At 35.2% G+C, this 12,074-nt stretch overlaps 1 protein-coding gene across 6 annotated transcripts in view; it reads right to left on the reverse strand.

The window, feature by feature from the left end:
• LOC139941883 (leucine-rich repeat-containing protein 49-like) overlaps positions 1–12,074 on the reverse strand; it is a 40,627-nt gene that overhangs the window by 15,221 nt on the left and 13,332 nt on the right. For 4 of the 6 annotated variants that reach the window (XM_071938525.1, XM_071938527.1, XM_071938526.1 and 1 more), the window contains exons 3-4: positions 4,655–4,741; positions 546–711 (exon numbers count right to left, since the gene is read on the reverse strand). In XM_071938525.1, the coding sequence (XP_071794626.1) occupies positions 546–711; positions 4,655–4,741 (253 nt within the window). The remainder of the gene's footprint in view (positions 1–545; positions 712–4,654; positions 4,742–12,074) is intronic. The other 2 variants (XM_071938529.1, XM_071938528.1) reach the window with 1 other exon arrangement.

The raw sequence follows: 12,074 nt of genomic DNA on the forward strand, positions 1-12,074 counted from the left end.
CATCCTCTCTCACATAAAGTGCTCTGGATTCCCACAAGAGGATATTGCACAACAAGGTTGTAATGTGAATTTTCGCTTGTTTTGCACAATTTACCTTTTTAAGGTTTTGGGACATTTAAAAAAATCACTGGTGGTTTTTATAAAAGACAGTAAACTTGTACTTAGGAATTAAGATAACAATTATAATAAAAACATTTAAATTTATATCTTTGCCTTAATAACCATGGCAATCGTTGATACAACCTTGTTACACAGACTACACACAGTTTTAGATTAGTTGCACAAACCTGAACGTGTGCAACCCTGTGCTCAGTAATATTAGTTAACTATGACGTCAATTTTTTTTAATGAACTGTATCAATCTACTGTATGTAATTACTTTTTGGAAAAAACACTCACTTTTACAGTTTATTCAGACAAGAATAAAGCACCTATTTCACAAAAACTGTGAAATATTCCCTTTTTACACTGAATGGCCTAACTTCAACCTATATTAATTTTGACAGTCAACCCTAATGTTAGAAAGGAAACGTAGCAACATGTACCTGAGGGATAGATAGCAGAAGAATGACGTTCATGACTCTCTCCTTCTCTGCCTAAAGGTTGGCTGTGACGACGTCCTGATGCTGGATGACTACTACTACTGGTGTACTCTGACAGTGAGCGGTAAGGGTTGCTGTGCTGCTCCCTTGCAAAACGGAAATCAGAACTCTGAAAAGAGAAAAAGATTCGTTTTCAAAAACCATTGGAGGCGTTGCATGGTTGGTTGATAAGGGTTTCCGTGTGCAGTAAACGTTGTGTGGAGTATCACAATCATCATTCCGCACAGCTGTATTGGTCATTGTAATAATGTGAACTTACCTGGCCCAATTTCATGGCTCTGCTTACCGCCGAATTCTGCGCTTACGATCGCGATTCCCCGCTTACGTGCAAGTGCCGAATTTCTGTGCTAGCCTTGTAAGCGTAGAATGCCTAGTAACGTGAAGTACGCACGCGCAGAAGCCCAAATTCGCCGCTAAACCGTGAAATACGCTTGCCGTAAGCACAGAATTCCCTGCTTCCGTAAGCGCCGATTCTGTGCTTACGGTAAGCAGAGCCATGAAATTGGGCCCTGTTGTTTGTAATCATACACCCTTACATTGGATGATTTCATAACAAAGAATAAACTAAACCTAATCCAGTAGCACATCATAAAGCAGGATTATTGTAGCAGATGAATATGTGAATATGCTAATGAATTTGGTCTGCTCTCTATGATAAATACAAGATGAAACAATCATAAAATAGTTTGAAAAGCAAATTGCCCTTACTCAAAGCTGAGAAGTTGACTACAACGTGTTTGAGCTGCTGGCATGCAAGGTGGGTGCCTTTGCCAGCCAGCCACATCAACGTATGTTTTGTTCTTGGGGCACAGCCACAAAAACGAAAGTGTTAATTTTTTGCCTGAGGGAGGAAAACCAGAGTGCTCAGAAAAAAACCTCTATTGACATAGGAAAGAACCAATGCACAACTCTACTCAAACATTATGGCCTCGGTCAGGCATAAAACTAGCGCCACAGTGCATCAGTGGTGAGACTTGAGTGCTTTACTAACAAGTCACCCATGCCATCCATGTGTACAGGTTACATAGTCTAGTCTCTTTCTCAAGCCTTAAATCTGTTTCAATTTGCATTCTCAAGAGTTTGAGACAATTGAGAAAACTTCCTTTAGAGTTAACATGGTAAATTCACAATTCAAAACCAAAACAACTTCTAAATTGACTTCCCGCCCCCTTTTGACAAAGAATTCAACTAAATGTCTACAGAATAGAATGCAAAATGTGTAGCTGTGGCTATGGTGAGTGGAATATTCTAATGTGGAATGTAATAGGGTTCTCCTCAGGCTATCTTCAGGAACCCACTTTTTGCCGAAACACGCTGAATTGAAACAAGGTCTTTGGAATGTTTTCTACTTGTGTTTATCTCGGTTTTAAAAGCCCTACATGTACTGTGCAATCTGGATCATTCTCAAAATGGTTTTCTCTTGGTGCTTTTTGTGAAGAAAAAAGTATTTTTTTGCATTATATCAGCACAAAAATATCACATCTCGGCCCAATATGCTACATGCTACGTATGCTACTTGCGTATGGTGAAAACCCTGTATGTTGTACTGTGGGTAATTCATATGGAGCTAATGCAAGAGGCACATTTAGCTTTCTGCTTTGTGGAGACGAAATGATACAATGTACTTTCTTTAACCCAATCCTACATGAAGTATAGCCCTCATCCAGTTTTTCCAAACAGTGTTGTAAGACATGTATGAGGCCACATCACTCTGAAATCAATTCACACCACAAATGGAGTTATCAAAACATACAGCTGAAGCCATCCTGTGTGTTAGTATCAAAGGTTTGGTGTGATTAGTTAGTGTTTCAAGGCAGACACTCAAAGACAGGTTCTGGGTCAAAGGAGAATAGAAGGGTTCAAACATCATTATTTGCACATCAAAATAAAATTGCTTACTGTTTGATTTTATAACAACATACCACTGGCAATACTAAGTAACAGTAAGTATTAACTTAATATTTGCCTTCAATGTTGTACTGAAATTTACTTTCTTTAAGTGTCAGATCTTTTCAGTTTCGTTTTCTTTTTGTCATACATAAATATAGGTTATTTTTGTTCTAAATTTGACAAAAGTTTTTATTTTCCCATGGTGATGTCAGTTGTGATGTCACTGATTATAGTTTTGATATGTTTATTATTTCACAGAAAGTTTTATCCTCAGAAACCATGTCTAAATTCCCTATCACTTTGGTTCTTCAATATTGAGGGAGCCTCTGGTTTGAACAGGAAGCAAGGTCAAATCAGATCTCACTCTTCTTTGAACTATTGCATACTCGAACCCCAAACAATACAAAGATTCAAATTACAAGAAGATGCTTCTTTTCTCTCTTAAAAAAAAAAAATTCAAAGCATTATTAGAGACTCTACACTATGTGACGATGACATCAGTATTTGAAAAGGCCATGAACCAAACATTATTTATTTACACAAACCATGTTTGGTTTCCTTTCACATATCTGCATACCCAAAATTAGAAAGAAAAAAAAATTGTTTAGCTTCAACTTGTGGATCGCACTAGACTTGAGGTTAAAGTTTGTGGGCTGTTTTACAATGTTTTAAGAGCTTATTCACTGACAAAAAAAGTCTAAAATTTACTTCATGGGTGTTTTGAAGTGTTTTGTTTTAAAACGCAGAGATTAACAGTGATTGGTTATATAGATAGATTTATCACAGTAACTTACAAATCTGTAGACATGCAGAAATTGCTCCAATCCAATCAGACCGCAACACAAACAGTTTTTGCAACAAGCTTTAACAATATTAAACTTTGATTTAGTATATAATTTTACAGCAGATGACACCATCGCCATGTTTTTAACTTTTGAGTATACAATATACACACTAAGTAAAAAATATTAAAGTCTATAAAAAGTGAATGTTAAGTTTCTACTTGGCTTTCTTACAGTGCTAGTGTCAGAAATTTGCCAAGAAGGTTCAGTGGACAATGGTGGAAAAAACTAAATAAAATAAAAACCAACAACAACAGGTGTTTGGCAGACGCAGACACTCAGGCTGAACACCTCAAAGTAAAACAAATGACAAGGTGTTTTGGTAAACGGTTAGAATCCACAAAATAGTAATTATAACAATTGTAATACATGTACATGTAAGAGCAGTTTGAGAAATATAAATACTTCAAAATGGTACCCTAATTCCACCATGTTTTCTTCACAATCAATTTCCCTCTGTTTACCAGAAGTATTGTGTCTGTACAATCACAGGGAACATGATAAATATGGTGGTTCTTATGAAGGAAAACATATCAAACTGTACATGAAACATGACCGCTTCCAATGAATGGATCTAATATAAACGTTTCACTTGGATTCTTTTAAAATCTTTACGATACCCTGGTGGTTTCCTTATAAACTGAAAACTGCGCTATTCCACCTTTTAACCGTTTTTTGAACAGTCATAAGTTCAACCGTGGGCGTGGATATGTTTCAATTAGGGAAGGGACATAATTGAGAGATTAATGGGGTTTGGCACTTTTAAGCCAATCCTGAAGACCTATTTTTTAATAACTGTTTTCAACTAAGTACATTATACTCTCCTGATAGATTGTTAATGTATTATCCGGATTGACAATTTGTAACTTAAACAGGTTTCATTTGTGGTGTACTTTTCTTTTTGGTGCAATTTGTTGTAATTAACAAAGTACATTGTACTTGTCCTGATATTTTGTAAATGGTTTTTTTCTTCGGATAGACACTTTTTATGTAATTGTAACTTTAACAAATGTTTTATATTGTGGGGCACTTTTCATAACTTGTTAACTTCCGTGGTGTGTGGTTTTAATTATTGGCTGGTCCATTTTGTGGTTTATATTTTAAGAAATCTTTCTAGGCTCTATGATTATTTTCTGCCTCTTGTTTGGTGCTATTTTAATTTGTACAGCACCTTGGGTCTAGTCATGGATGTAAACCTTTATAAGCTTATATTTATTATTATTATTTATTATTAGTAAACAATTAATAAATCAGAAGCTGTGCGTTGTGTGCAACAAAAGTAAACTTGTGCTAGTAGTGTTGGGTGTGTATTGTACCTACATCATGAGCAGTCTTTACTGTAGCTTCTGAAGGACCCTGCTTGCTAATATTGCTTTTCTTTACTGACGATTCTTTACCCTGGGTAACCTGGGAAAAGGCACAATGATGTGACATTCAGGATCATCAGTCAGTTAGTAGCAAACAATGTTTTGTTTTTGTTGAAATTATACTACATATCTTGTGCATGTATTCTTCTGCCATTTTGCCTCGTTACCAGAAATATTCTATACATGTATTAACTGTACAAGTACAGGGAACGCGACAAATATGCTGGAAAGAAATAATGAACTTTAGAGTCAAACCCTGTCATTACAACATTCTCAATATTTTTGAACAAAAGAATTGCTTCAGAAAATGGTAAACATGTATATTAAACAAATAAATTACTGTAGTTTCATCTCATCTCAGGTACTAAATTATGTGAAATGTTGTGCTGTTGGTTGGTTTCTGAACTACTTTGAACATTTGCAGGAGTTGAATCTACATCAAATACTTGTTGTAAATTCTGTTGAGGTTTGTGATTTTTCTAATTGCAAATATCTAAAATGTTATCTAGGGAAAATACAAATAAGAGTAAAGTTTGCTGTACACTAATGCCAAACGGGTAAGTGGGTCATGTGACTCACAAAAAATGTATTTGATAAGTTTGGTGTTTCATTTCATTTCTTTTTTTGGTTTTATTTAAAATACCAAACAAAGTCCAATAACAAAAATTCTTCAGTTGACTTGAAAAATAAGTGATGTAAACTAAAATGAATTTGAGATAAAATATTAGGCGTTATAATTATAAATTCTATCAATTCTAGAAACAAGCTGTAGACAAGATCAGGGATGGCTAACACAGAATTGATACACAACTAGTGGGGCTGCATTTAAAAGGTAGTAATCTGATCATACCAAGAATAGATGACTGTTTATATCTGAAGATTCTTATAATATATGTAGACCATGAACCAACAAACTGTGCAATTAAAAACCATTCACTCTATCATAGCATAGTAACTGTACTTGTTGACCCTTTGTGAGGACCATTAAAGCATTATTCACTTTGTTCAATTGCTGTGTATTGAACACCTGCTATCAGATACACCATCGGTATTGTCAATCATTAACCAATTAAGGATCAATCTGTAACAAGAGTTGCAACTGGGCTTTTCAAAAACAAATCCTGTAACACTATCACTATCAGTGAGTCGAATATTACAAACTGCATATAATATGTAACACAAAAAATAGGACCATTAATAGCCCATGACCAAACAGAGCCGTAAAGGCAATATACATTTCCCTTGGTTTTTGGACCTGTTTTATTGTTTTAAACTTTGATATAAATGTAGTCGAAGCTGACAATGTTGCAATCACTGAATCAGGGAGATTTTATACAACAATCAGGGAGATACAATGTATTCATCAAAATTACAGAGCAAGTCAATTCATACCAAGTACATGTAAGCTATTAAAGTCAGTATATTTTTTTGAGAAATTACATTTTAAGTGTTGTATGGGGACATCAACTTAAAGCTAAGCCAATTTTTATAACATCTTGCAGACAGAACATTGCATACATAATCTGCACATTATATTTCAAATCTTTAAAAATTTAGTTGCATTCATTTTGCCCCCCAAAAATTCAAAATGTAGGGTATGTTTTGACATTCATTCTATCTAAAATTGCATTGGTATACAAAGTACATGTAGACCTGCTAATAAGTGTCACAATACATACGCTAAGTTTCTTTTTCTTTCCCACCAATCGAACAGCCCAACAATACAAAATTAATGAAGTTGTGCGAATAAAAAACAAAATTTTAGGAGCTTTTCACTTAATTTCGTGTTGAATCTTCAGGCAAAAATTATAATTTAGAAGGAAGCATTTATGAGCATGGTAAACCATGGCCAATAATCCACCATGGCATATTGGACACTTGGGGAAAGGGGGATTTTAGGCATGAAATTCCAGTACCCTTTGTCCCTTGCCTATACTTGGCTACACGCTACGCAATAAATGTTCAGAGACAATAGACATTATTTCCTGTATTCCCCCATCTTCCAATGGTATGGTTTTAAAAGCCATTTCACTGTATCTAGAAAGTGCCTAGTTGTTCAGTGATTTCAAGTGGTCTTTACTTGATTTAAAAACAATTGATAGGCCTAGGCCCTACATGTATGTTGTCAGTGGTTTGAAAAAAACTGTAAAGTTTGAGACTCTATGTCACCAACCAAATCCAAAGATTGCAATTTCAGACATGATAAATGTAAAGTGAGATTTGCAGTGACACCGTGTGTAAAATCTCTTTTGGTTAGTTGACCAGTGGCTCTGAGAAGAATCAGTTGTTTGTCAAACTATACCACAAATCTCACCTGATTGAACTCACACCATGCAAAGTTTTACATCCTACACTAGAAAACTGATTTTAATGAACAAAACAATGTGGAAAAAACACTGAAATGTCTACTAAGAAAACCCAAGCAAACTTAGTAAGTTGGCACTGCTACATACCTCATACATTCACGACAGAGAGTCCAGTTATCACTGGTATATTTATCATCATATTATGTGCAAGGTGCTATTTTTGCTATTTACCAAGCACGCACGCGAATATTCCGCACTATGTGAATGCACATGATAAGTACAATAGCGCCATTACATTTAAAATACATCATTTTGGAAGCTAAATTTTAATAGTGTGTTACAGGATTGCAACATTACAACAAGCATAAAGAAAAACTATCCACACCTGCACACTGTATGTAGACCTACAAAATTAATACGTAAAACCACATGTTAAGTTATTCTCACCGATTGCTTGACTGGAGGAAATCGAATTGATCGTAAAGGTTTCCTCCGTGGAAACTCCATCACAAAGTAGACCAGACACTCACTTAAATCATTTCAGTGACACCACTTCACATGAAATGGTAGAATTATATGCACAGCACTTGCCCATAGACTGACACTTCTCAGTCTCAATCTCATTGATCTATTATGATGTGATTTGTAACAGACAAACAGTAAATTTGTTGTCCACACACTACACACTGGTCATGTTGGTTGTGCTGTGGGTCCTTTCTCTATGATCTGATGATAGGAATAACCTTTGACACTTTGGGGTGTTAAGAGCAGCAGAGATCACAAATCACAGATGATCAGCACAGATTTGTCATCAACTTGACAGGTCCAAACAGTTTTAAATACACAATTATTATTGGTGTGATCTTATCAGCGTGGAACAATACAGCAAGAAGGTTTTCTACACTGCTAAAAATTGTATTCTGGAAACAAGAAAAACGTCTTATTTTGAGAAAATATTTTTTGTGTCATTCCCTTGAAACTGTTTCTAGGGATTGACACAAGAAATATTTTCTCAAAATAAGATGGGGTTTTTTTTATTTTAAGAATACCATTTTTAGCAGTTTATGTGTCTGTCTTCATGTAGTTTTAGGTGCAGTACTTAAACTGTACACACCTGCATGTATCCCTGATAATAAAACACTTTAAGTTGATACAAGTTTGAAGGGCCATCCACTCAACAAAGCTTTTAAATTTCACATTTATCCCAATTTCATACAGTTCATGATACGTACAAATAGTGCATAACAACATGCATTGTACAACGCAGCATCCCAGCAGCCGATTTCACGACGAAATGCTCGGATTAATCCTATCGCGAGTTAGTGGTTAGGACAAGAAAACACGTCCTATCTTAGGATGGGTTCACTGCATCCTAACGTCTTCAGATATGGAACTTAATTCATCTCAAGTCATAGAGTTTGGTGAAATTGATAAGTTGGGAAAGACTGTTTTCTAGGTACATGTAGGCCTACACTTAAGTACACATCTGAACTGCTTGACTCTCTTTACAATTAACAATAGCCCAAGGCTAACATGTCTTAAACAGAATGTTATTTGCTAAAGATGTTGATTAAGTCATCATTCACAGAGGGCAATGTATTACGGTTATCAATATAGTCTGCTGTAGTGTTGTGTACAGTGTAGGTGAATTTGACTTCTTTTGCTCAAAAACACAATAATTTTACCTAGAAATACCAACAAAGTTGTTAAGTCCCCAGGTAGCTGAGATGGAACAAATTTAAAGGAATTAATAAAATGGCCCCTGGAGTGAATAGGAGAAATAATGTTGGAAGTGGGTGTGTATCACTAATTATAAAAACAGCGCTTTACACACCCGAAGATTACAAAATGATTACTAAATTGCAATAATTCTAAGGCATAAGGGTACATAGTATCTTAGCGTCATACGTTATCGACCCTCATATGTTTTCGGTCCCCAACTTTGATTCCCGTTTACCGCGAGATTGTGCAAGCTGCACCAGTGACAGAAGCTATGCAGTTTACTCACACTCTGCATTTTCATCAGGCTTAATCATGCTGAGAAAAAAGTTTCCTGTCGTTAGTTATGCTCAAACATTTATAAAATGATTGATTTTTGGTACTAATCACTAGTGCATTATTATGCCAACATTCAAATGAGTCAAAGAAACATCATCCAACCTCTAAAGTTCAAAACAAAATTACTATCTGCTAGATTGAGTTTCATTCTGCTTAAATCACTAGATGGATCACGTGAGATGGTTACTATTTGGGATTCTATGGTGTGCCAATATGGGGACAATATTAAAAAAAATTAAGTGAGATTCTGAGAATGACAACAAATTTTTATATTTTATTTACTGCATACTGTAATAAATTCCGATAAGCGTAATAAATATTAAGTCTACATTAAAGAGAAAATATCATAGATTGGTTTCTTATCTCCTGAAACCAAACATTACTGGTCTGAAATGGGGGAAAACAGATTGTTATGAAGTGTGTGTGTTTCAAGGGGGGGGGGGGTGTTTTACTTTCATGCCTTATGACATATCTGGATTCTAATATAGTAGCCAAAATGCCTTAGGACAAAAATGTAATTAAATTTGTTAAGTAGTAATTGAATAATATTTTTGATTTATTTTGCACGCCATACTAGCTTCTGAATATTCAATAAAATACCAACCAATGAAAGGTGTGAAAACATATGACGTTGCTCCAATGTCGTACATGCATAAGCACTGTTAATGGCGGACTGTCTCTCGCAACGTAAAACCAAAACTTTAAAAATTTCAACACACCATGAAGTGTAAGTGTTATTGTTAAAAAATTTGATAGATGATTTGAAAAAAAAACAATTGGTTTTTGATTGTGAACAATTTTCCTGTTATCCTACTGAAAACACATGACACCAGGATACATTATTTTTCATTGTACTTTCATATTAATAACTTTTATGTAATTAAAACATATCTAGCACCCCACAGTTTCTTAGGAGCTACAATACACACTTGTGGGCTCCTTTCATTAAGCTCATACAACTACATTGTAAGTTACAAACTTCAGGCCGATTTGATCTTTTTGAAGCAAATGATTTAGTGCCCTTTAGTTTCAGACTGTCAGAAAGATTTTTACTGTCCCCACGTACACATATCATGACAAACCCAAATTGGGAGTCCAATTAGTGAAGAGACTGGTCCTTGACAATTACCAATAGTGTCTACTGTCTTTAAAACATTAAAGTAAGGTGGTTTCTTTACAAAGCTTCATGATTATTACATTGTATTCACTGTTATTACAGACCCAAAGATAATGATTTTGCGGGTTGTTTGTTTTCTTTATGGAGAAGGTCAGGTATTGTACACTGGCATGTGCTGGATTCGAGTGATACTTAGTCTTGGTTCTAAGACCATTGGTGTTGCGCGGTCACACACAATTAACGTTCCGACTATGCACAGCAAAAACTGCACACCCTTGTAATGAACGAACGCTAGCGGGCGCTCTGTTTCTCTGATTTCCGGATCTCACCATGTCTGTGCTCACCAAGGTCTTGGATATTTGCAAATTGAAGGCGTGGCCAGACTATGTAAATGACTTTTAATGTATGCAATATTCATATCACGTGACGAATTGAAGATGACTATTCAAACTAGATCGAGTCAAAGGTCAATATGATCGGCGCTCTATTTTTAATAATCTTTTCTCAAAGTGATTCCGTGGTCATTAGGCCTATTAAAAGGAAAACAGTGAAATTTCAAGTATAGACTACCTATTCAGATTATGGATACGTGACGATTTGAAATCGGAAATAATGGTCAAAAATCGAACGTAAGATTACCATTGTATGGCCCCACGCATGGAGCAATCAGAACGTAAGCCTTGGGGAATATCAACCACCGCCCATGCCATGTCTCGTGGGGGTTCTAGGTGTTAAATCCCGGGCGCTATGAACTCCTAGCTTGCGGGTTTCGAATCCGTTGTTTCTTATGATCGCAACGTTCCAATATGCTCCATTTTGTTTCATGGCTTTTTATTATGAGTTTTCAGGTAATGTTGATGATGTTAAAACGTCACATACCGCATTTTGTTATATTGACAGTGTTATTGTGTGAGTAGCTTAAACAAATTATGAGAATTTTTTATAAAAGGTTGAAATAAAAATATTTTTATATTGATTCCCGTTTACCGCGAGATTGTGCAAGCTGCACCAGTGACAGAAGCTATGCAGTTTACTCACACTCTGCATTTTCATCAGGCTTAATCATGCTGAGAAAAAAGTTTCCTGTCGTTAGTTATGCTCAAACATTTATAAAATGATTGATTTTTGGTACTAATCACTAGTGCATTATTATGCCAACATTCAAATGAGTCAAAGAAACATCATCCAACCTCTAAAGTTCAAAACAAAATTACTATCTGCTAGATTGAGTTTCATTCTGCTTAAATCACTAGATGGATCACGTGAGATGGTTACTATTTGGGATTCTATGGTGTGCCAATATGGGGACAATATTAAAAAAAATTAAGTGAGATTCTGAGAATGACAACAAATTTTTATATTTTATTTACTGCATACTGTAATAAATTCCGATAAGCGTAATAAATATTAAGTCTACATTAAAGAGAAAATATCATAGATTGGTTTCTTATCTCCTGAAACCAAACATTACTGGTCTGAAATGGGGGAAAACAGATTGTTATGAAGTGTGTGTGTTTCAAGGGGGGGGGGTGTTTTACTTTCATGCCTTATGACATATCTGGATTCTAATATAGTAGCCAAAATGCCTTAGGACAAAAATGTAATTAAATTTGTTAAGTAGTAATTGAATAATATTTTTGATTTATTTTGCACGCCATACTAGCTTCTGAATATTCAATAAAATACCAACCAATGAAAGGTGTGAAAACATATGACGTTGCTCCAATGTCGTACATGCATAAGCACTGTTAATGGCGGACTGTCTCTCGCAACGTAAAACCAAAACTTTAAAAATTTCAACACACCATGAAGTGTAAGTGTTATTGTTAAAAAATTTGATAGATGATTTGAAAAAAAAACAATTGGTTTTTGATTGTGAACAATTTTCCTGT

This window comes from Asterias amurensis, chromosome 9 (assembly GCF_032118995.1).
Source record: "Asterias amurensis chromosome 9, ASM3211899v1".
NCBI lineage: Eukaryota > Metazoa > Echinodermata > Asteroidea > Forcipulatida > Asteriidae > Asterias > Asterias amurensis.